This window comes from Bombina bombina, chromosome 1 (assembly GCF_027579735.1).
Source record: "Bombina bombina isolate aBomBom1 chromosome 1, aBomBom1.pri, whole genome shotgun sequence".
Taxonomy (NCBI): Eukaryota; Metazoa; Chordata; class Amphibia; order Anura; family Bombinatoridae; genus Bombina; species Bombina bombina.
Genome location: NC_069499.1, coordinates 576,309,154 through 576,331,758, shown reverse-complemented (window position 1 = coordinate 576,331,758; position 22,605 = coordinate 576,309,154). Strand labels below are relative to the sequence as shown.

At 33.9% G+C, this 22,605-nt stretch overlaps 1 protein-coding gene across 1 annotated transcript in view; it reads left to right on the top strand.

The window, feature by feature from the left end:
- Positions 1-2,881: 2,881 nt before the first annotated feature.
- Positions 2,882-22,605, top strand: part of ABCA12 (ATP binding cassette subfamily A member 12) — a 317,047-nt gene continuing 297,323 nt past the window's right edge. Inside the window, exon 1 of the mRNA XM_053698806.1 lies at positions 2,882-3,083. Coding sequence (XP_053554781.1) covers positions 3,015-3,083 — 69 coding nt within the window. The 5' untranslated portion in view covers positions 2,882-3,014. The remainder of the gene's footprint in view (positions 3,084-22,605) is intronic.

Sequence of the window (22,605 nt, the reverse complement as noted above, 5' to 3'; positions counted from 1 at the left end):
CCTGCTTCCCTCAAAGTAAGAAGCAGTGGTCACTGAGGTGGTGAAGAGAAATCACAGAGAGCTCACTCACTTTAGGTGATTGACAGTCCCTTCTCTCACATGATTGCGCGACTGAAGGGGCGGGCATTATACACTCAGCGGAGTATGTAATGCTGCATACGGGCCAAATTGAGAAGCTGTCCGCACACCTTTTAATACATGAGGCCCCAAGTGTTAAATTTATAGGGCAGGGCAGTCATCTGGGTCTACTGAAATAGTTAATGACAGACAATAAAAAATGCCAGTTGGGGAGTTTGATTCAGACCAGGTCAGGGTTGAGATAAGTTAAAATAAACAGAAAATAGAATTTGGAAGAGGCTAAAGTTTTGCCATTAGTCAACTAGAAACTTAAGAATTATAGCAAGGATTGACAAGGCTTAAACATCACATAACAAATGATAAGACATTAAATATAAGACTGGAAATAGCATCACAAAAATATTGTTAACTTAGTTGAGATATCAAAAGAGAGTTACAGATTTGAAGGATATGGTACAGGGATTCTATTGGCATACCTAAAAGTAAAATAGAGTAGTGTTAACTTGATGAATTGTTCATTCCTTCCTAATAAAGTGCTATACTGTGTATTTAATGTAAATATTTCACTGAGGTGAGCAATTAAGAGATCGGAGCTACTGATGGGTGTATATTCTGGTAAATGTAATTTGGTAATTTATTTTAAACATACAGTAGCTTGAGGGCAAATAACTCCAACAGTAATTACGCTAAGATGTACCCTTAAGAGGATAATGCATTTCCATTCCAGTAAATCTAAGGTTCTAAGGATCCTGTTAGCAAATAAACAAATAAAGGGTTACTTAGAAACAATGATAAGGCTAAATAACTGAATTACATGTATAGAACTGCAAAAGGAGCATTTGTATATTATACTTTATGCATTAAATATTTTACAGTTGAATTAGTTGCATAGAACTAACTAATATAGATATGGCAAAATGTATACAAAATATCTAGTTTGCTGATTTGTTTTAGACTGTAATTTATTTTTTAAATGCATATTTACGATCCTGGAGATTTTTCTCACTAATTTAATGTATACAAACAAATAAATGTAATAGTTTTTTTTATTTTATCACATAAATTAACATTAAACCTCATGCATTTCAGAGCATAAATATAATAATATATTATGAATATACATTTTTTTGGATATCTCATTGACTTCTCATTGGCTTACATTATAGATATAGAAATATAGATAATTAGATAAATAGATAGATAGATAGATAGATAGATGATAGACAGATTGATAAATAGATAGAGCAATAGATAGATGATAGATAGATGTTAGATAGATAGATAGATAGATAGATAGATAGATAGATAGATAGATAGATAGATAGATAGATAGATAGATAGATGATTGATAGATAGATAGATAGATAGATAATAAATAGAAAGATAGACAGACATATAGATAGATGATAGATAGAAAGATAGATAATAGATAGATAGATAGATAGATAGAGATAGATAGATAGATAGATAGATAGATAATGGATGGATAGATAGATAGACAGATAGATAGATAGATAGATAGATAGATAGATAGTTAGATAGATAGATAGATAGATAGATAATAGATAGATGACAAATAGATAGACAGATTGATAGTTAGAAAGATAGATAGACAGATAGATAGGTAGATGATAGATAGATAGATAGATGATAGATAGATTGTATATAGATAGATATATAGACAGATGGATAGATAGATAGCTTATAGATAGATGATAGATAGATAGATAGATAGATAGATAGATAGCTTAAAGATAGATGATAGATAGATAGATAGATAGATAGATAGATAGATAGATAGATAGATAGATAGATAATAGATAGATAGACTGATTGATAGATATAGAGCTAGATAGATAAATAGATTGAGAGTTATACTTGTATTTTATGTCTATTGATCTATCTATCTATCTATCTATCTACCTACCTATCTATATATTCTTTGTTATAATAAAAAAATCAAATGCAGCAATCTTACATATACACACAGACCCATGAGAATTGGATTTATATAGATACAAAAGGTATTAAGCAGCTGCACAACAACATTTTAGAATCTGGAAGATTGCATACATTTTCTGCTGTGAGCCAAATGAGCGTAATATAAATGTAACTAAATATTTGTTTACATGAAACTAATTACACTGCCCCATTCTTTTCTAGTCTCACAGCAGTAATGTGGCTTCTCTGTGATGCAAAAACAATCATAAAAAAACAATATTGTTAAACTGAGAGGAAGCATTTAAATAAAAAAATAACATTTCTAAAAAAAATTATAAATTGTTTTTGGTGGGAAAAAAACACTTATTCAAATGAAAAAAAAAAGGTGTTTTTTAAACACATGATACATAAGTAACAGCAAAGTATTAAACAATAAAATCTAAATAGTTCCATATATGCAAGTAGAAATTAGTTTGTTTCTCAGTTTAGTGGGTATATTGCACTAATAACATATATTTTAATAGGTCTTATATGTATCTTTATGGCAAATGGGTGAATGGGATGAACAAGAAAACAGCCAGAAAGATAGAAAGAAAGAATTCAAAATGAATAGTTCCATTTCTGTTCCTTGGTAAAGCTCTTGTCATGTGACATGATGCGGCACATCTGCTATTTCCAGTTTGTGACCTGCGGAAGGTGTGCCCAGAAAGGCTAGGGGAGGGCTTGTGAGAAGGTGTGCTCTGAAAGGCATGTAGTAAATTAGTAGCATCTCTGCTTCCCCTAACTCTAACACTAGATGGACAGAGCTTACAGCAACAAACAATTGCCTGCACAGTCAACAGGCTCCCAGGGCTACCTGCTAGCAACTATTTTCTAGATTCTATCATTTAAACTTGATGCAATGATCAGGATCAATTGTTTTTTATGTTTTTTTATTTTAATACAAGACTTTTCTATTTATTATTGATTCTTAAATTATTTGATATTCAGTAGAAATGGCTTCATTTTTTCACCAGCTCCGGGTCCTACTATGGAAAAATTGGTTAAGTGTCAAGAGACAGCCGGTAAGTGGAAAAGACAAATGAAAAATAATTGTATTGTCCTGATTCTTTGAAAACTTTTTAAAATGGTTAATAGCTGGTTTTATTTTTCTGTATAGGATTGCTAGTTAAACCTTATATAGTATGTCTTTGCTCTTAGTACACCTTGATGATAAGTATAAAAGAAAATTTAAAAAAAATCTGTTTTTTTGGATTAAATAAATATATTTTAGTCAAAGATACAGCACTGTGGTAATATAAAAATAAAATAAATGTTCCTTGCATGTGTTACTTCAAAAAAGTACAATAGGATTAGTTAAAATAAAAATATAAAAATGTGGTTTTATTTATTTGCCATAAGATTAATGTTTATCACATAGTGAGTAGAAAATATTACAAACCTATTTGTGTGATTGTATAGAGGTCACAGCAGCAATTAACACTGGGAAACAGTATGTCAAAATTTCCATGAAAAGTACTTATTAAGTGGAAAATACAGGACTTTTCTTAAATTGTGTTATCTTGAATACAATCTAAAATAAGTTTTTAATTTGGTAAAGTGTGTTTGATTACATTTTGATTAATACAGCTGATGCCAGGCTTTAGCAGAATTCAGGCACGCATCTGTTTACCATCAATATCGGGTTTATCGCGGCTGTTTGCGCTTGTCAGATGTAATGCTCGTATTACAAGTTGAAAGTAAATGTGCTTGCTTAAAGTTAACATACATTGGGATATTGTATCCTCAGAGCTCTGGTTAACTGTTAGGCAAAACAAAAAAGGATTACAAAATACATCAACAATACATATAACAATACAGTTACACTCATAATAACACTATCTAATAAAAAAGTTATAAGGGCTCAAAGATATGAGGTCTCAGGTGTTAGAGAAAAAAAAGTCAGGCAAATGCTTTAAAGGGACAGTCTAGGCCAAAATAAACTTTCATGATTCAGATAGGGCATGTAATTTTAAACAATTTTCCAATTTACTTTTATCACCAATTTTGCTTTGTTCTCTTGGTATTCTTAGTTGAAAGCTTAAACTAGGAGGTTCATATGCTAATTTCTTAGACCTGAAGGCCACCTCTTCTCAGAATGCATTTTAACAGTTTTTCACCACTAGAGGGTGTTAGTTCACGTATTTCATATAGATAACACTGTGCTCGTGCATGTGAAGTTATCTGGGAGCAGGCACTGTTTGGCTAAACTGCAAGTCTGTCAAAAGAACTGAAATAAAGGGGCAGTTTGCAGAGGCTTAGATACAAGATAATCACAGAGGTTAAAAGTATATAAATATAACTACGTTGGTTATGCAAAACTGGGGAATGGGTAATAAAGGGATTATCTATCTTTTAAAACAATAAAAATTCTGGTGTAGACTGTCCCTTTAACATAGAGATACATATATATATATACATGTCTAAAGATGTATATATGTAAATATACTGTATATATATATATATATACAGACATATATACACATATAAACACATACATACACATGTATACATATATAGACATATATATATATATATATATATATATATATATATATATATATATATATATATATATATATATATTGAGTGAAGAATGGGGTTTCAGAGTTCAGCGCTCATAGAAGGGAGAAAACAAAAAAAAAAACATTTTTGCTGGAATGTTGTTTATTTTCCAGAAAAAAAACACAATGTAACAAATATATATATATATATATATATATATATATATATATATATATATATATATATATATATATATATATATATTGACAATAGCGCACTCTAACAGACAAAAGCCTTTACAGGACCAGGGTGCAGTCTTCAATACAAATATGCACAGCCCATTTGATAAAGGTCTAGGTGTAGACCGAAACGTTATGGGTTAAGGCCCTGCTGTTTTTTCCAAGGATTGGAATAAAGCCTTTTTTTCTTATGATTGAAATTCCTGTGTTGCCTGCTTCTTTCCGGATACTTTTAAACACTGAGGCTAAGTGTGCATCTGGATATCCTACTTACATGCAATACTCTATTTGCAGTGCACCGGGTAGTTGCTATTGTAGTGTGTGCCACTTTTTTGCATTTGTATATACATGCATTGCATCCCTTTGCAGACAAGTAGATGAAAACATGAAAAAGCATATTTATGCACTATTCATATTTAATAAAGTGCTAAACTGTGTATTTACTGTAAATATGTCACTTATCAATGTTCTGCACATAGCAGAATATGTTCTATATATTTCTAAATAATTCTACATAATTATGAATAAACAGAATATAGTCTGCTATGTGAAGAACATTGGAATCTGACATTTTCATATTTTAATGTTGGGTTAGTGCACATGAGAATATGCAATGGGATTTGCACGTGACTAGGGTTTTTTCTACTTTTTTTGCTCCATTGACTTCCATGGGGAATATGTTAACGCATGAGCAATATTCTAACTTTGTCAAAAAGCTTACTTCTAGCAGAGTTAGCACGCGAGCTGGAGCGTTAAATACTGCTCCACTTGTAATATGGCCCTAAGTAAATCATGAGATTTGTCTTCAACATGTTACATAACCTCAAATATAAAAAATAATTTTACATCTACTAATTGTAAGATTTTTACATCCCCCATTTTAAGTAAGGTATTTTGATTTGACAAATAGTTATTACTAATATTTATAAACTCAGTTTTAGTGTCATTATATGTTAAATACAATGATTTTAATAAAGTAAGGTCTGCCTGTCTATTTGTATAACTATACATATGTCTAACCTCTAAATAGTGCTGTGAGCTCATTCATTTTGCTGATAGTACGGTCTTCATGCTACAACACAAATGCAACATTATATATATATATATATATCATACAAACAGGATGCACTCTCTGCATGTAAATAAAGAGTGTGCATATTTGTATTGAAGACTGCACCCTGGTCCTATAAAGGCTTTTGTCTGTTAGAGTGCGCTATTGTCAATATATATATATATATATATATATATATATATATTTGTTACATTGTGTTTTTTTTCTGGAAAATAAACAACATTCCAGCAAAAATGACACAATATCTTACTTAAAGTGATTTGTTAGTGCAATAAGGAACATTAAATGAAGTGCTTTTACACAAATAAAAATGAGATCTATTAAATACATGTCCACTATACCGATAATGACCCTGTTCAAATCCCCTAAAAAGACACAAACATATACTGTATCTATGGTTGTGGAGCACAGATGCACATGTCACCTATTAGCATCACATTAAAAGTGATAGATCAACAAAGGGCCTTTTAACCTGTGCTGTAATTGCTAAACTCACAAAATCATCACTTTGTTTGCCCTTAAAGGGACATGAAACTTTTCTGTCGCGATTCAGAATACAATCTAATCAACTATCTAATTACTTCTATTATCTAATTTGCTTAATTCTCTTGGTATCTTTTGTTGAAGAAGCAGCAAGGCACTACTAGAGCTAGCTGAACTCATTGGGGTAGATTTACCATGGGGCATACGCTGTCGGCATTTAAAATTGCACAAGCATTTCTAGTGAAATGCTTGTGCAATGCCGCCCTCTACTCACTCGCGGCAAATCGGCCGCTAGCAGGGGCCGTCAATCATCCTGATCGGATAAGGATTATTTTAGTCCGCTACCTGCCTCTTAAAGGGACACTAAACCCAAATTTCAGCATTCAATTTTAAGCAACTTTCTAATTTACTCCTATTATCAATTTTTCTTCGTTCTCTTGCTATCTTTATTTAAAAAGCAGGAATGTAAAACTTAAGAGCCGGCCAATTTTTGGTAGAGAACCTGTGTTATGCTTGCTTATTGGTTTGCCACCAATAAGCAAGTGCTATCCAGGTTGCTGAACCTAAAATGGGCTGGCTCCTAAGCTTTAAATTCCTACTTTTTAAATGAGGATAGCAAAAGAACGAAGAAAAATTGATAATAGGAGTAAATTAGAAAGTTGCTTAAAATTACATGCTCTTTCTGAATCATTAAAAAAAGAATGTGTTTTATGTCCATTTAGTCCTGTGCATTCGGTTCTGGACTATGAAATGTGGGAGATTAACAATGAAGATAATAATTATGTGCTGTTTTCATGAGGTAACTATTTCAAGCTTCTGGTAAATTAACAGCAGGTTTGACAGTACTGGACAAATGTCAGAAATTGTTATCTACCAAAAACAAGAGCAAGATTGTGCTCAGCCTTATTTGTTTAACCTCTTCAAAACAGTTAAACACATTGTTAACACTGTTAAGCTCCCTCACATTGCCACTGCTGTGCCAGCCCATAGCCTTGAATGGCAGCTTTCTGTGTATAGTTCTCTTAGTACTTAATAACATGCAAGGGCTGCAGTTTGATTCTTATACATTTGCTAAAAGTAAGTGGTACAAACATTAAAAATGAATTAAACATTATTTTGTTATTTAATATTATTTTCTCTTTTAAAATAGCTCAACTTACTGTCAATTGATATATAATAATGGGCATTTTGCCCCAACCTAAAATCTCATGTTCTATACTGGTATACCTCTTTTTATGGAAAGAAAAAGCTTCTGATTTTTTTCTTTTATGATTCAGATAGAACATACAATTTTAAATAACTTTCCAATTTACTTCTATTATCTGTTTTGTTTAGCTCTCTTGGTATCCTTTGTTGCAAAGCATACTTAGGTAGGCTTAGAAGCTGGGAGCTAGCTGTTGATTTGGTGTGTCCAATATATTTTAAATACAAATGAAAACAGTGTTATTGTGAACATTAAAGTACATTGTAACTAGTTGTCATCAGATGTTAAAACGATAATAGCAATCTGCTGTACTTTTGAAATATATTTTGTGTTTCTGATGTATTCATTCAAAGCTCTCAAATAGTGCTCAAACAAAATGTCTCATACGTTTGTTAAATGGAGCAGCCAGACATGGCAGGTTGTTAAACATACTTAAAGGGACACTGAACCAAATATTTTTCTTTCATGATTCAGATAGACCATGCAATTTTAAGCAACTTTCTAATTTATTCCTATTATCACATTTTCTTCATTCTCTTGCTATCTTTATTTGAAAATCAGGAATGTAAGCTTAAGAGCCGGTCCATTTTTGGTTCAGCACCTGGGTAGCCCTTGCTGATTGGTGGCTAAATCTATCCACCATTCATCAAGCACTACCCAGGGTGCTGAACCAAAAATGGGCCGGCTCTTAAACTTAGACTTCAGCTTTTTTTAAATAAAGATTACAAGAGAACAAAGAAAAATTGATAATAGGTGTACATTAGAAAGTTGCTTAAAATTACATGCTCTATCTGAATCAAGGAAGAACAAAATGTGGGCTTAGTATCCCTTTAATCATATTATACATAAACATATCAGTGGAAGTTGCCCATTAATTTAACTGGTCTTTAATTAAATATCTAAAGATAAAACAGTTTTTAACGTTGCTACCTTATATTTCATAGCTCCTACAATTGAAGCAAACAGAGATCTGACCTTTAATATTTGCCTTAGATATATGTGTGCGAATAGACATTCCTGATTTCATGGAAAATCAACTAATAGACATTTACTTTGCCATGGAAATTGTGGTCCTGAAAATGTCACTAGCCTTTACCAGGACTCCCAAGACTCATGCAGGACCAATAACAATAAAAATCTGTTTTCTATAATGAGTGAAAGCAGGACACATTATCCGTCCTTTAATGTCAATCAAATTTGTGCCTTGACTCACAATTTTATTCCTTTCAGCCCTTGCTTTAATTTACTAATGGAGTAGAAGATTCAAGTTCCATTTTTAATTTGGAATTATTCACATAAGAAAATATATTTTGTTCCACTCTCTTCTTAAAATTGAAAATTGTCTTCAGTTAATTGAGTTCTGATATGATTGTGTTACAGACATTGCAGATGTCATAATGGAGATTAATATAATCTTGGTTAATTTGTCCTATTTTCTGTGGTTAATATGGTACAAATATACTTATAAATTATAGCTTTTTAGTATCCATAATTATTAAAGAATGTAGGTTATACTTATGACTTTCCTATGTGTATTTAAACTTCTCACAGCGTTCTCTATAAGAGCAGCTAGGGCTGGATTTCTTGCTGGCTAATTCAGGTTAATCAGGTCTGCAAAAAAAATTCAATATAGGGGGCACAAAATAAACAAACACTATTTCTACAACATAATAACAGTGTAAACAAACTATATACTCAGATTACACACAACGAGAAGCGCACCCTCAGGAATGAATAAACAGCTCAATAACTTGTTAGCTTGTTCTATGGCAATTTACCACCTGGGTGTAGCTTATTTTTAGCCTAGTAATGCTTTTCACAGAGTAAAACTTTCAGTCTTTTCAGTCTAATCCCACCTATTACGGTCAGTCCAGTACTGAAATCACAGGCAATTCCACTCTGAACAAGTAACACAGCAACCCCAGACGATCGTTTCGGCCTTCATTGGGCCTCACCAGTGAGGTGAGGCCATATTCCTCTAAGCACACTGAGCAAGGAGTCCACGTCTGGTTGCCCCTTTTTCCCTTAGGGAGACAGTACATACAGAAAGAAGTGCACTCACAGGAACGAACAACTAGCTCAATACCATTGTTAGCCTGTTCTATGGTGATTTACCACCTGGGTGCAGCTTATTTTTAGCCCAGTAAAGCTTTTCACAGAGTAGAACTTTCTTGTAGTATATCAGTCTGATCCCGCCTATTACAGTCACTCCAGTGCCAAAATACCAGGCAATTCCTCTCTGAACAAGGAACACAGCAACCCCAGATGATCATTTCAGTCATTTCAGCCTTCATTGGGCCTCGTCAGTGAGGTGTAGCCATATTCCTCTAAGCACACTGAGCAAGGAGTCCACGTCTAGTTGCCCCTTTTTCCCTTAGTTAGACATATGATATATATATATATATATATATATATATATATATATATATATAGTCTGAGGAATGTGAAATGTCACATTAAACTTTGAAGTGATATTAAATACAGAGAGTACAATTGTTTTCATGCTCCATGCTATATGCGATATATATATATATATATATATATATATATATATATATATATATATATATATATATATATATATAAGGAGAAAGATAAAGGGTAATCTTTGTTCCAGCACATACTCATACAAAAGGGGTAAATATAGAAAAATCTGAGAAATAACTCATTGATGTAAACCACTGAAAACATTCATGTGTAACACATAAAGTTTATTTCTCACTTCATGGTTAGTGAGAATTAAGCAGCATGTAAAGACATAGAGACACCAAATAAACTTATTTTCCAAAAAACAGTACAAGACTGCAAAAAAATGTACAACTTCAAGAACATTTAGAGCAAAGTATAGCAGATTTGAGATAGGACAAAATAATAAAATGTAACTTTTAATTGGCAACTTTAAAATAAATGGTTGTTGGTTAAAAACACAAGAAATTTGTAACTAGACCCTAATAAGTGTTTACAAATCAAATACTGAAGATTGCACAGGTTATATTTTTGTCTCCTGACTAAGAAAGCAAGCCAGGGTTAATGAGACGCAAGTTGTCCCTTTAAATGGCCTAGGATGACGATATTAATCCATACTCATTAGCTAAATACAACTGAAATTTAAAGTGACTAATCGTTACTGTGTGGGTTACCGGTATTAAATAGCTAAATATATTTAGTAGTTGCTCAGTGAGGTGCTGCAGTAAGTCTGAATCAAAGTATCTGGTATATAAATCTTCCCCTTTCCAATAGTTAAAGTAAATAAATATAGTTACTGTTATATACTATTAGTACTCAGGGAATGTGTAACCAGTATTGAGAGGATGTATCTACATTAACAGCCTAAATGACTGCTGCAGTAAGTTCTAATTTAAATATCCAGTTTACACATACTCCCACTTCAGTGCTTACAAATAATTACATATAGTTTCAGTTGTGTATAATGCTTAGGAAATAACTTCTCCCATAGACCTGCTTTTGCTATTACAGTATAAATAACTGCCTGTGTCCTTATTCAGTTATATAAAATAGTAAGGAGGTTGTGCTTATTCCTCCTTCGCAACACTTATATTCCAGGGTAAAGAATTTTTAAATAGCGATCCTATTTCTATATAAATAGAGTCACGTAGGACATAAGTGGAACGCATATAAATTAATCGCCTAGAGTTTTTAGATTCTAGTTTTCCTTGCTGAATTAAAAAAGAAGGTAAAAGCCCATTTACTCCCCAACCTCCCCTGGGGAGTAAATGGGCTCTTACCTTCTTTTTTAATTGGCTGTTCAAAACAGCCAGTAGGATGAGAGCTACTGAAATCCTATTGACTGATTTTAACAGCCAATGGGATTTCAGAAGCTCTCATCCTATTGGCTGATTTGATTTTGAAGAATCAAATCAGCCAATAGGAATGTAAGGTACGCCATTTTGAAACGGCTTCCTTGCATTCAACTTCAGTGTACGGTGGTGACCGTATGAAGAGGACGCTCCGCGCAGGATGGCTTCCAGGATAGCTTCGCTCCATGCCGCCGGGATGAAGATAGAAGACGTCCCCGAGATGGATGAAGGTGTCGCCGCCTGGATGAAGACGTCTCGCCGCCTGGATGAAGATGGATGTCTGGACTTCAGGAACCATGAGTAGATTTTATGGGGTTAGTGTTTTGTTTTGTTTTGTTTTTTGGGGTGGGGTTTATTTTTAGATTATGGATGGGCACTTGTAAAAGAGCTGAATGCCCTTTAAAGGGCAGTGTAAAAGAGCTGAATGCCCTTTTAAGGGCAATGCCCATACAAATGTCCCTTTAGGAGCAATGGGTAGTTCAGGATATTTTAGAGTTAGGTTTTTTTATTTTGGGGGGTTGGTTGGGTGGTGGGTTTTACTGTTGGGGGACTTTATATTTTTTTCCAGGTAAAAGAGCTGTTTAACTTAGGGCAATGTTTTTATTTTGGGGGGCTTTTTATTTTTATAGGGCTATTAGATTAGGTGTAATTGTTTTTATTTTCGATCATTTCGTTTATTATTTTTTGTAAGCTTAGTGTTTTTTATTTTTCGTAATTTAGTGTTTATTATTTTTTGTAATTTTAGATTTTTTTAAAAAATTTCGTAGTGTTACGTTTTTTTAAATTTGTCATTTAGTTTTTTTAATTGGTAATTTTATTATTTTATTAGAATAGTTATGTTAGGTTAACTTTTAGTTTAAATTTAGATTTTTTTTATTTCACAGGTGAGTTTTTATTTATTTTAAGATAGTTATATTGTAATTTTAATTTAAAGTTAAGGGGGTGTTAGGTTTAGGGGTTAATAGTTTAATGTGTTTTGCAATGTGGGGGGGGCTGGCAGTTTAGGGGTTAATAGGTTTATTTAGTGGCGGTGATGTGGGGGGCTAGAGGTTTGGGGGTTAATAGGTTTAGTTAGTGGCGACGATTAGGGGTTAATAATGTTATTTAGGTGTCAGCGATGTCGGGGGCGGTGGATTAGGGGTGTTTAGACTTGAGGTTTATGTTAGGGTGTTAGTTTTAAACGTAACTTTTTTTTCCCCATAGACATCAATGGGGTTGCGTTACAGAGATTTTTCATTCCGCACTTCAGGTGTTATTTTTTTTTCTAACACTCTCTCCCCATTGATGTCTATGGGGAAAAGCGTGCACGAGCACGTCAAAATAAAATTGTGTGCAGTATGGAGCTTAATGCACCATATCGCACAGCAGAAGGAGGCTTTTCAGTAACTCGTAATGGAAGCTCTATGGAGAGTGAAATAACGCAACTTTTTTGGCGTTAGTTTCGCACCCTGTTTAGCGCAAAACTCGTAATCTAAGAGTATGTGAGCTAACGGTTTGAATTGTTCTCCAATCTTGACTTCTGAAGTGGGTGGCAGAGCGTGGGGTATTTGAATTTTATATCTACGTTAAAAAGTAAGTTACAGCGCATTTTCTTTACAACTGATGAATGAAACTCCATCTAAAATTTTACTAACATTCCGGATCTTATTTTAAAAAGTGGAGACTTTACCATCACTTTAATTATTATACAAAATTCAGCATGCCCACAGATTGCTGCTTGGGAGCTTTATATTAGCTTTCAGATCACTACCAGCTGCAAAAATTCATTTTAAGAGTAAAACTCTACAAAAGATTCAGTTATGTTCATGTAGAATCTTTGACCTGCTTTTTTCTTTTGTACATACTCAATCAATATTGTAAGAATGCAACTTTGAGGCCTAATATTGTCTGACCTACTGAACAGATTTTAATAAGATTAATAATACTTAATACCGCAACATCTATAGCCTTGTTAAATATCATGACAATTGGTGCAGTAGTTTTGGCTATACTATTGTCTAAATACAATATTAAATAATTTATAACACAAATAAGAGTCGACAGATTGACTTCAAATTTTAAGGGGTTGTAGCCTCTATCATTTCAATGAAAACTACCAAGTCATTTAGCCATTCAAAAGTTATAAGAATCTAAAACAAACAAAAAAAACAAAAAAAAACCCAGCAGTTAAAGGGAAAATAAAAAGTAAAAATTAAACTTTCATGATTCAGATAGAGCATGCAAAAGAATATTATAAGTAAATTGGAAGGTTGTTTAAAATTGTTGTTCTAGCTGAATTCCAAAATAAAAAAAATGGATTGTATGTCCCTTTAATACTGAATATCTGAGTAAACATAACCCATGGCTATTACTGCGTGTAGCCTTTCTTTCACTTGACCTAGTTGGCGTTGCTATGCATTCAACAGGTTTACACATTACCACATACTACAACAGGAGCTCTTCCATATACATAGAAATGCATGTACATTATTTAGTGTATGTGCTTATCCTATAGGTAGGTTAGGACTGACAGGTACATTTTATGTTAGAGAGTACTTTTCAGATATTCAAATGACACATTTATTAAATAACTCATAGAGAACAATATCCTTATTTTCCCTACCTATTGCTAGGTGTGTCAGTGAAAGCAGAAAATACAATTAGTAACAATTGGCAAGAAAAGTTATTACATTTATACTACTCATTTGGCCAAACATTTCCATTTAGAAAAAGAAAAACAAAACTGTAAAACCTGTATGCACTGGAGTTATCAATCATTTCTTTTTATTGTGTCACTTATATTTTATTGATGAAGATGTTTAATTATAAAAAGGAAATAGAGTAATGACGCACAGTTCAAATGTGAACTGCTTAATTTTCTTTGTTATACAGTCACAGGACAAAATATTCAAGCTGCAATTTTTAAGTAAAAGAATATAATTTTGTCTTGCATGGCATCAACTAAGAGTATTAAATAAATACATTCAAGAAACAAGACATAATATTGTTTAAAGAGACACTGAACCCAATTTTTTTCTTTTGTGATTCAGACAGAGCATGCAATTTTAAGCAACTTTCTAATTTACTCCTATTATCAATTTGTCTTCGTTCTCTTGCTATCTTTATTTGAAAAAAAAGGCATCCAAGCTTTTATTTTTTATTCAGAACTCTGGACAGCACTTTTTATTGGTGGATGAATTTATCCACCAATCAGCAAGAACAACCCAGGTTGTTCACCAAAAATGGGCCGGCATCTAAACTTACATTCTTGCATTTTAAATAAAGATCCCAAGAGAATGAAGAAAATTTGATAATAGGAGTAAATTAGAAAGTTGCTTAAAATGTCATATTCTATCTGAATCACAAAAGAAAAAAATTGGGTTCAGTGTCCCTTTAAACATTTCTTTTTGGGGCATATACAAAGTTTTAGTCACACAAATGATTATTGTGCAATGACCTTTATGAGCAGTTAACTTTCTTTTACAACTGCTACAGAGCCCTCACGAGATCCTGCAATTGCATGGTTTAAAAGCAATCGTCTTAAAGGGGCATGAAACCCAAAAACATTTCCATCATGATTCAGGAAGAGCATACAATTAATAAAAAGTTTCCAATTTACTTCTGTTATCAAATGTATTTCATTCTGATGGGTTCCTTTGTTGAAAAGATATGTATGTAGGTAGCCTGCTCATGTTCACAGCACTAAATGGCAAGAAAAAGTGCTGTCATCTAGTGATCATACTAATGTATAGCATTCTTGCAAAACTGCTGCCATATAGTGCTGTAAACATGTGCTTGCCACTGAACTTACCCCCTGCTTTTCAATAAAGAATTGGAAAGTTGTTTAAAATGATATGCTCTATTTGAATCACAAAAAAACATGTTTGGGTATTATGTCCCTTTAAACCTGCTGCTGCCACCTCAGATGTGATGAAATTAAATCATCCTTAAAGGGACACTATACCCAAACATTTTCTTTCATGATTAAGGTAGAGAATACAATTTTAAACAACTTTCCAATTTACTTCTATTACCTAATTTGCTTCATTGTTTAGATATACTTTAATGAGGAAATAGCAATGCACATGGTGAACCAATCACAGGAGGCATCTATGTGCAGCTACCAATCAGCAGCTACTAAGCATATCTAGATATGCTTTTCAGCAAAGAATATCAAGAGAATGAAGCAAATTAGATAATAGAAGTAAATTAGAAAGTTGTTTATAATTGTATGCTCTTCAGATTATCTAAAAAAAAGATCTCTCACCAATAATATGAATCCCCCTTTTAGAATTATCTAAAGGTATATTTTAGTTTGAGAGCTGTGTGTCTCACAAAGGGAGAAAGGCATTTAAAGGGACACTGAACCCAATTTTTTTCTTTTGTGATTCAGATAGAGCATGCAATTTTAAGCAACTTTCTATTTTACTCCTATTATCAAATTTTCTTCATTCTCTTGATATCTTTATTTGAAAAGCAAGAATGTAAGTTTAGATGCCGGCCCAATTTTAGTGAACAACCTGGGTTGTTCTTGCTGATTGGTGGATAAATTCACCCACCAATAAACAAGTGCTGTCCAGAGTTCTGAACCAAAAATTGCCTGGCTCCTTAGCTTAGATGCCTTCTTTTTCAGATAAAGATAGCAAGAGAACAAAAATAATGATAATAGGAGTAAATTAGAAAGTTGTTTAAAATTTCTGCTCTATCTGAATCACCAAAGAAAAATTTTGGGTTCAGTGTCCCTTTAAAGGAGATGTATGCATTACAATAGTAATCTTAAATTACTATTTAAAAATAGTATGACATTAAGAAATTAAATAATGAAATTAAAAGACAGTAAAAAATTGTATTGATAACTCAGTTTCAAATTAGTAAAAAAAAAACATTGTTATGCAAATGTATTTTTTGGAGAAATTAAAATTTGTATTGAAATTGCACAGGAAGAAAAAAAACTATGTAATGCACAGTAGAAACCATAATAAAATGACACCCCATGTGCAAAAAAACTGTGACATTTAAAATGTATTGTTTTCCTTATTGTAAATTAGCTTTCCCACCTCTGCTATTGGGCAAAAGAGATGTTAAATAGGCATATGCGAAAGTCCCCTGCTAGGTCTTGCTGTATTTCCCTCTGAAGATCTCCTTGTTTTATCTTGCAGACACTTATACCCTAATAGAAAAACACATGCATTCAAAAAAGAGGTGCTAGTAATACTATATGCTGAAAGCAAGGAAATGTGATTTGTATTGGCTGCAGTAGTTCATTTTTAAAGCGAGCCTACTGCTCCCTGATAAATTCACTCTCCCCAGAGAAACTTCACTTTCCAGCAAACTCCATTACTTTCTATGGGAGGCATCTCAAAACTCTCAGGAACAGCCCCATTTATTAGATAATTTCCCTAAAGTGATGACAAGGTTTTTTAATGCAAATTTGAGATAATCAGGCCTAGAAGTAGAGTTGCACAAGCACTTGTTTATGCAATAACAAAATGTGGGAGGTGGATGCCACCTTCATAGTCCCAAATGCAGGCAGACCAGTTCCCTGGATGGGAACTTTATCAAACTGTAGATTAATTAATGAGTGCATATGCATTTACCAGTACAATTTCTGATTGGTTGTTCTGAGTACCCACATGTATGCATGGCAAAGTTTTAGAACTTGGTCAGCCAAGAAAGGAGCTCTTACGAAAGGAACTCCTGTGCAACTGCCAGTAAAAAACTGAGTCCTGTTTCCATCAGTTGGAGAGAAATTAGTGCAAGTTATTTTGTTATATCTTGTATTTTTTTATAAACAATGCTAATTCTAATAATTTAGTTCTGAGTTTACTGGACCTCAAAAGAAGTTAAAGCTTGGTTTAATATCAGTCACAGGTGTGAGCAATCAACAAAACGTATACATAGTTTCAAGAGACAAATTCTGCCGGGTTTTCTCAAGATATTTACATGGCAGAGTTCTCATAGTATTGCCAGATAATTGAAACCTACATGGCACAAGGTCACTTGCTGCTTACAAAATAAAACAAATATATATACACTCACCGGCCACTTTATTAGGTACACCTTGCTAGTACCATGTTGGACCCGCTTTTACCTTCAGAACTGCCTTAATTCTCTGTGGCTTAGATTCAACAAGGTGTTGGAAACATTCCTCAGACATTTTGGTCCATATTGACATGATAGCATCACGCAGTTGCTGCAGATTTTTTGGCTGCACATCCATGATGCAAATCTCCCGTTCCACCACATCCCAAAGGTGCTCTATTGGAATGAGATCTGGTAACTGTAGAGGTCATTGGAGTGCAGTGAACTCATTGTCATGTTCCAGAAATCAGTTTGAGATGATTTGAGCTTTGTGACATGGTGCATTATCCTGCTGGAAGTAGCCATCAGAAAATGGGTACACTGTAGTTATAGAGGGATGGACATGAAAATATCCCCCACACTATTACACCACCACCCCCACCTTGAACAGTTAATACAAGATAGGATGAATCCATGCTTTCATGTTCTTTATGCCAAATAGATTGCAATCCCTCAAGCGTATGTTAGCCAAATGTGTTGGAACTAAATGAAACCTATAGTCTATAACAGAGGAATAAAATATTTAGGTGTATAATAAAATTAACTCAACATAATAAAGTAATTAAAACTGTTTTGTTTGTGAACTAAAAAAGGAAATTGCAGGCCGACTGTCAAAGGCTCCATGAGGGGTCCACTTAGCTTGCTAGTAAATAAACATAGAAAAGCAACAAAATCTCCATACAGGTGAATAATAATTAGATGCAGTCCTTAGTAATAGAGGATTGACACTATGCACAAGCCTTATAAAACAATTGAAAATGTATTCAATATGCATTAAGAGTTGCCGCTCCTATGCCAATTTGTTTCTAGGTTGGTTCTGGGTTGGTTCGAGTCAACATACATGTTGAATGTCTATAGCAATTTCATTAAGTCATATGTATATAAATTCAAACCAAGTGAACCTAATATTCCCTCACCAATTAACTAGCCATACCATAGTATATCTAGATATTCTCCTAAAAGGTGAAAATACGAAAAGTATCCTCAGAATTGTATAGAAAGAATTGTATAGAAAGAAGATCACTGGAAATACAATTCTGAGAGCAGAATCTTGCCAACTAATCAGAATTAAGTGAATATGTACAGATATAGAAAGTTATGACAAACAGTCTTTGGACCTTGTTTATAGATTAGTAAAGAGAGGCTATAACAGAGAATCCCTATTACAACTAGGACAAAAAATCTGAAAAATTAACAGGTTTAAACTATTACAAAAACAACAACAAAATTTACAAAAGATAGAAAGCCTGGACGACATAAAATTTATAACCCAAATATTATATACAAAAATCTAGAGATTTTTACACTGGATTCCCAGTGTAAAAATATTCTAGATAAAGGAATTAAGTTTATTCTAAAAAGGGCGGAAACTATTGGAAGCCATCTAATTAAGGGGCCTATCTATCAAGCTCGGTATGGAGCTTGACGCCCCGTGTTTCCTTCAGACTCTGAGCAGGCGGACAGACATCGCCGGAATTCAACCCGATCGAGTACGATAGGGTTGATTGACACCCTCTGCTGGTGGCCGATTGGCCGCAAGTCTGCAGGGGGCGGCGTTGCACCAGCAGCTCTTGTGAGCTGCTGGTGCAATGCTGAATACGGAGAGCGTATTGCTCTCCGCATTCAGCGATGTCTGTCTAAGTATGTATATAATTCGGAATCCTCTACTAGAGAAACCTGGCTAGCAAGAAAAGTTTTTTTCTGCTGCGGTAGACACCTCAATGTTTGTACCCACTGTAAAACAGGCAATGAAATAGTCTCTACAACAAATAACTCTGTACACAACATCAACTATAGATTAGATTTTGTTCAAAACTTGTCATTTATCTGATCACATGTAAAATTTGTGGAAAACAATATACAGGCTGCACAAGCAGAAATCTAAAAGACAGGATATGTGAACACACATGCACATCAATAGAAAAAGACCCCCCTAAGACCACAGTAGGTAAACATTTTAACCTTCATGAGGAAAAAAAACAAAGGCCCTGATGTTTTAGGCAATAAACTACATCCCCCCCTAATAAAAGAGGAGGAGACAGATACAGAAAGCTATTGGACAGGGAGGTCCAATTGATTTTTAAATTAGAAACCAAAGAACCAAAAGGAATAAATCTGAGAGGGGACCTGGACCTATACCAGCGTGTCTGATTTATGTACAGGTAGCCCTCAGTTTACGCCAGAGTTAGGTTCCAGAAGGAATGGTTGCAAATCAAAACTGTTGTAAATTGAAACCCAGTTTATAATGTAAGTCAATGGGAAGTGGGGGAGTTAGGTTCCAGGCCCCTCTCAAAATTGTCATAAGTAACACCTAATACATTATTTTAAAAGATTTGAAATGAAGACAGCATTGTAAACCTAATAAAATAATCACACAACACAGAATATATATTAAACTAAGTTAAATGAACAAAAACATTTGCTAAACAGCATTATAAATCTAATAAAATAATCACACAACACAGACTTCACTTGCATTTTCCTGCAAACAGTTCTTTCTATGCATTCCAATCTGGACTGAGTTATAGACAGGAAGATCTTGTTCCTTTGAAATCTGCTCAATAGCTCAGGTCTGGTTAAACTGATTAATTTCAGCTTGCTTGGCTTTGCTGCAACACAAGCTGACAGCTCCACCTACTGGCTATTTTAATAAATGCACTGCTTCTCAATGCTTGTCAATAGCAGTCACATGACTGGAAAAAAACGTTGTTATTCTGAAACGGTGTAAATTGAACCGTTGTAAAACGAGGGCCACCTGTATCTAATTACCTGTACATGGTTAAACATTATCCTGTATTCCTTTATAGATATATGCCAAAATATGCAATTTGGGCTGGCCAATGAGTATTAGTCCTACATCTCTATTTATACTTATATTTACATCTACATCCATTCTTATTATTGTTTCTATATTTGCTATATTTTTGACATATATCATTAGTATTGAGTATTTCTTTGATAGTTGGCTGTAACTATAGCCAAGTGCCCAATGTCTCTTAAACATAACTAGTCTCTATGTAATACTATAATCTATGCCCATAATGTTATAATAACCAGGGGCTTTTGTGATTCAAAATGTCTATGTCGCCGAAAACATTAGATGCGCTATATCCACAACGATACCAAGAGTAAAGCAAAAAAGCAAGAATGAAAGTATCCGAGAATATACACCTGTTGGTTTGGGACACATCATTTCTCCTCTTGACTAATGATGAGTTTTTTGCTCTACTACTTAGATTTTTCCTCATCTAAATGAATACCTAGAAAGTGCCTTGTATCAATTTATGATCAATTACATCTTCCGTCTGTCTTCAATATATTTTTTGCTTTTTATCATTGTTTTGTTTATATTTTGTAACAATGTATTTTTGTTTTTCACTATTTTTCTGTTTATCACATTGTATCGAGTATTATACATGTATCTTTTGACCTGTTTGTACTCCCGTGGGTTTTAGGGCTTGTCCTTCATAACAAATGAAGTTGTGACAACACTTATTTTTTTGACCTATGCTGAAATCTCCAATTATGGAGCGGGTCATCCCAAGGCATTACACACAGACAGCTTATATCTCAGGTGTCTGGGGGGCGTGTACTTTTACGCGGTCATTTATACCTGTATACTGATGTTACCAGACTATCTTTGAGAAAGCGCCAGTGGGAAGTGAAACGCGTCAGATGACGTATCTCCTCCCTGTCTTCTGTGAGTTTGCCTTCAACTCTTAATGCATATCGAATACATTTTCAATTGTTTTATAAGGCTTGTGCATAGTGTCAATCCTCTATTACTAAGGACTGCATCTAATTAATCATTTACCTGTATGGAGATTTTGTTGCTTTTCTATTATATGCGGATAGACACGACTGTGAATCTCACCTACAATTTCAGATCCCAGGGTGTCAAGCCTCCCTCACGCTGAAGGACGACAGCGTCTTCACCAACGTTTGTACAGGTAACCAATATCCTACTCTTATCCTATCTCCCTAGTAAATAAACATAAAGGATTTCCTCCAAACAGGTATCAATATTAGTGACAATCCAAATATGAAGTGCACAGTGCCTTAAAGGGACATGAAACCCAATTTTTTTCTTTCAAATTTATTCTTTCATGATTTAGAAAGAGCATGCAATTTTAATCAATTTTCTAATTTACTTCTATTATCTAAAAGTAAATTGGAATGTTCTTTGAAATTGTATTCTCTACTTGAATAATGAAAGAAAATGTTTGGGTTTAGTGTCCCTTTAAACTTTAAAACATTTACATTTATCGGAACGTTTAAAATGAACTCAGGCGATTTGATACAGAGTACTACTTCATCTTGTTCTATTTCTGGTGCTCTCACGTGGTGTCAAAGGTTAATAAAAAAATACTAGCTTTCTGTCATAATTTGCAGTTACACTAGTCAATTAATTTGCATAGATCAACAATTGTATTTGTTGGCTTCTGCACATTTCATGTAGTCATGGGATGCAGTCTAAGGATCTGTAATACATAGTTTACATTTAGGTTGATTTAATATTCTATCCTTATCTCATAGGTTGAAGCAGACAATCACTGTTTGTTCCCTGTAATTGTGTGTGAATGCCTTTCACAATGAAATTGTGCATATATTTGAAAATGCTAAATGTTAAATAAAACACTCTGATTCATGCACTTAAACCTAGATGTTTAACCTGCGAAGGTTTACTATAGCTCTTGCAAACTCAGGGATTACAGTAACCTGGTAATCAGAAGGTTTACTGTAGCTCTAACACACTCAGGGGTAACTGTAACCTGGTACTCAGAAGGTTTACTGTAGCTCTAGCACACTCAGGGATTACTGTAACCTGGTACTCAGAAGGTTTACTGTATCTCTAGCACACTCAGGGGTTACTGTAACCTGGTACTCAGAAGGTTTACTGTAGCTCTAGCACACTCAGGGGTAACTGTAACCTGGTAATCAGAAGGTTTACTGTAGCTCTAACACACTCAGGGGTAACTGTAACCTGGTACTCAGAAGGTTTACTGTAGCTCTAGCACACTCAGGGATTACTGTAACCTGGTACTCAGAAGGTTTACTGTATCTCTAGCACACTCAGGGGTTACTGTAACCTGGTACTCAGAAGGTTTACTGTAGCTCTAGCACACTCAGGGGTAACTGTAACCTGGTAATCAGAAGGTTTACTGT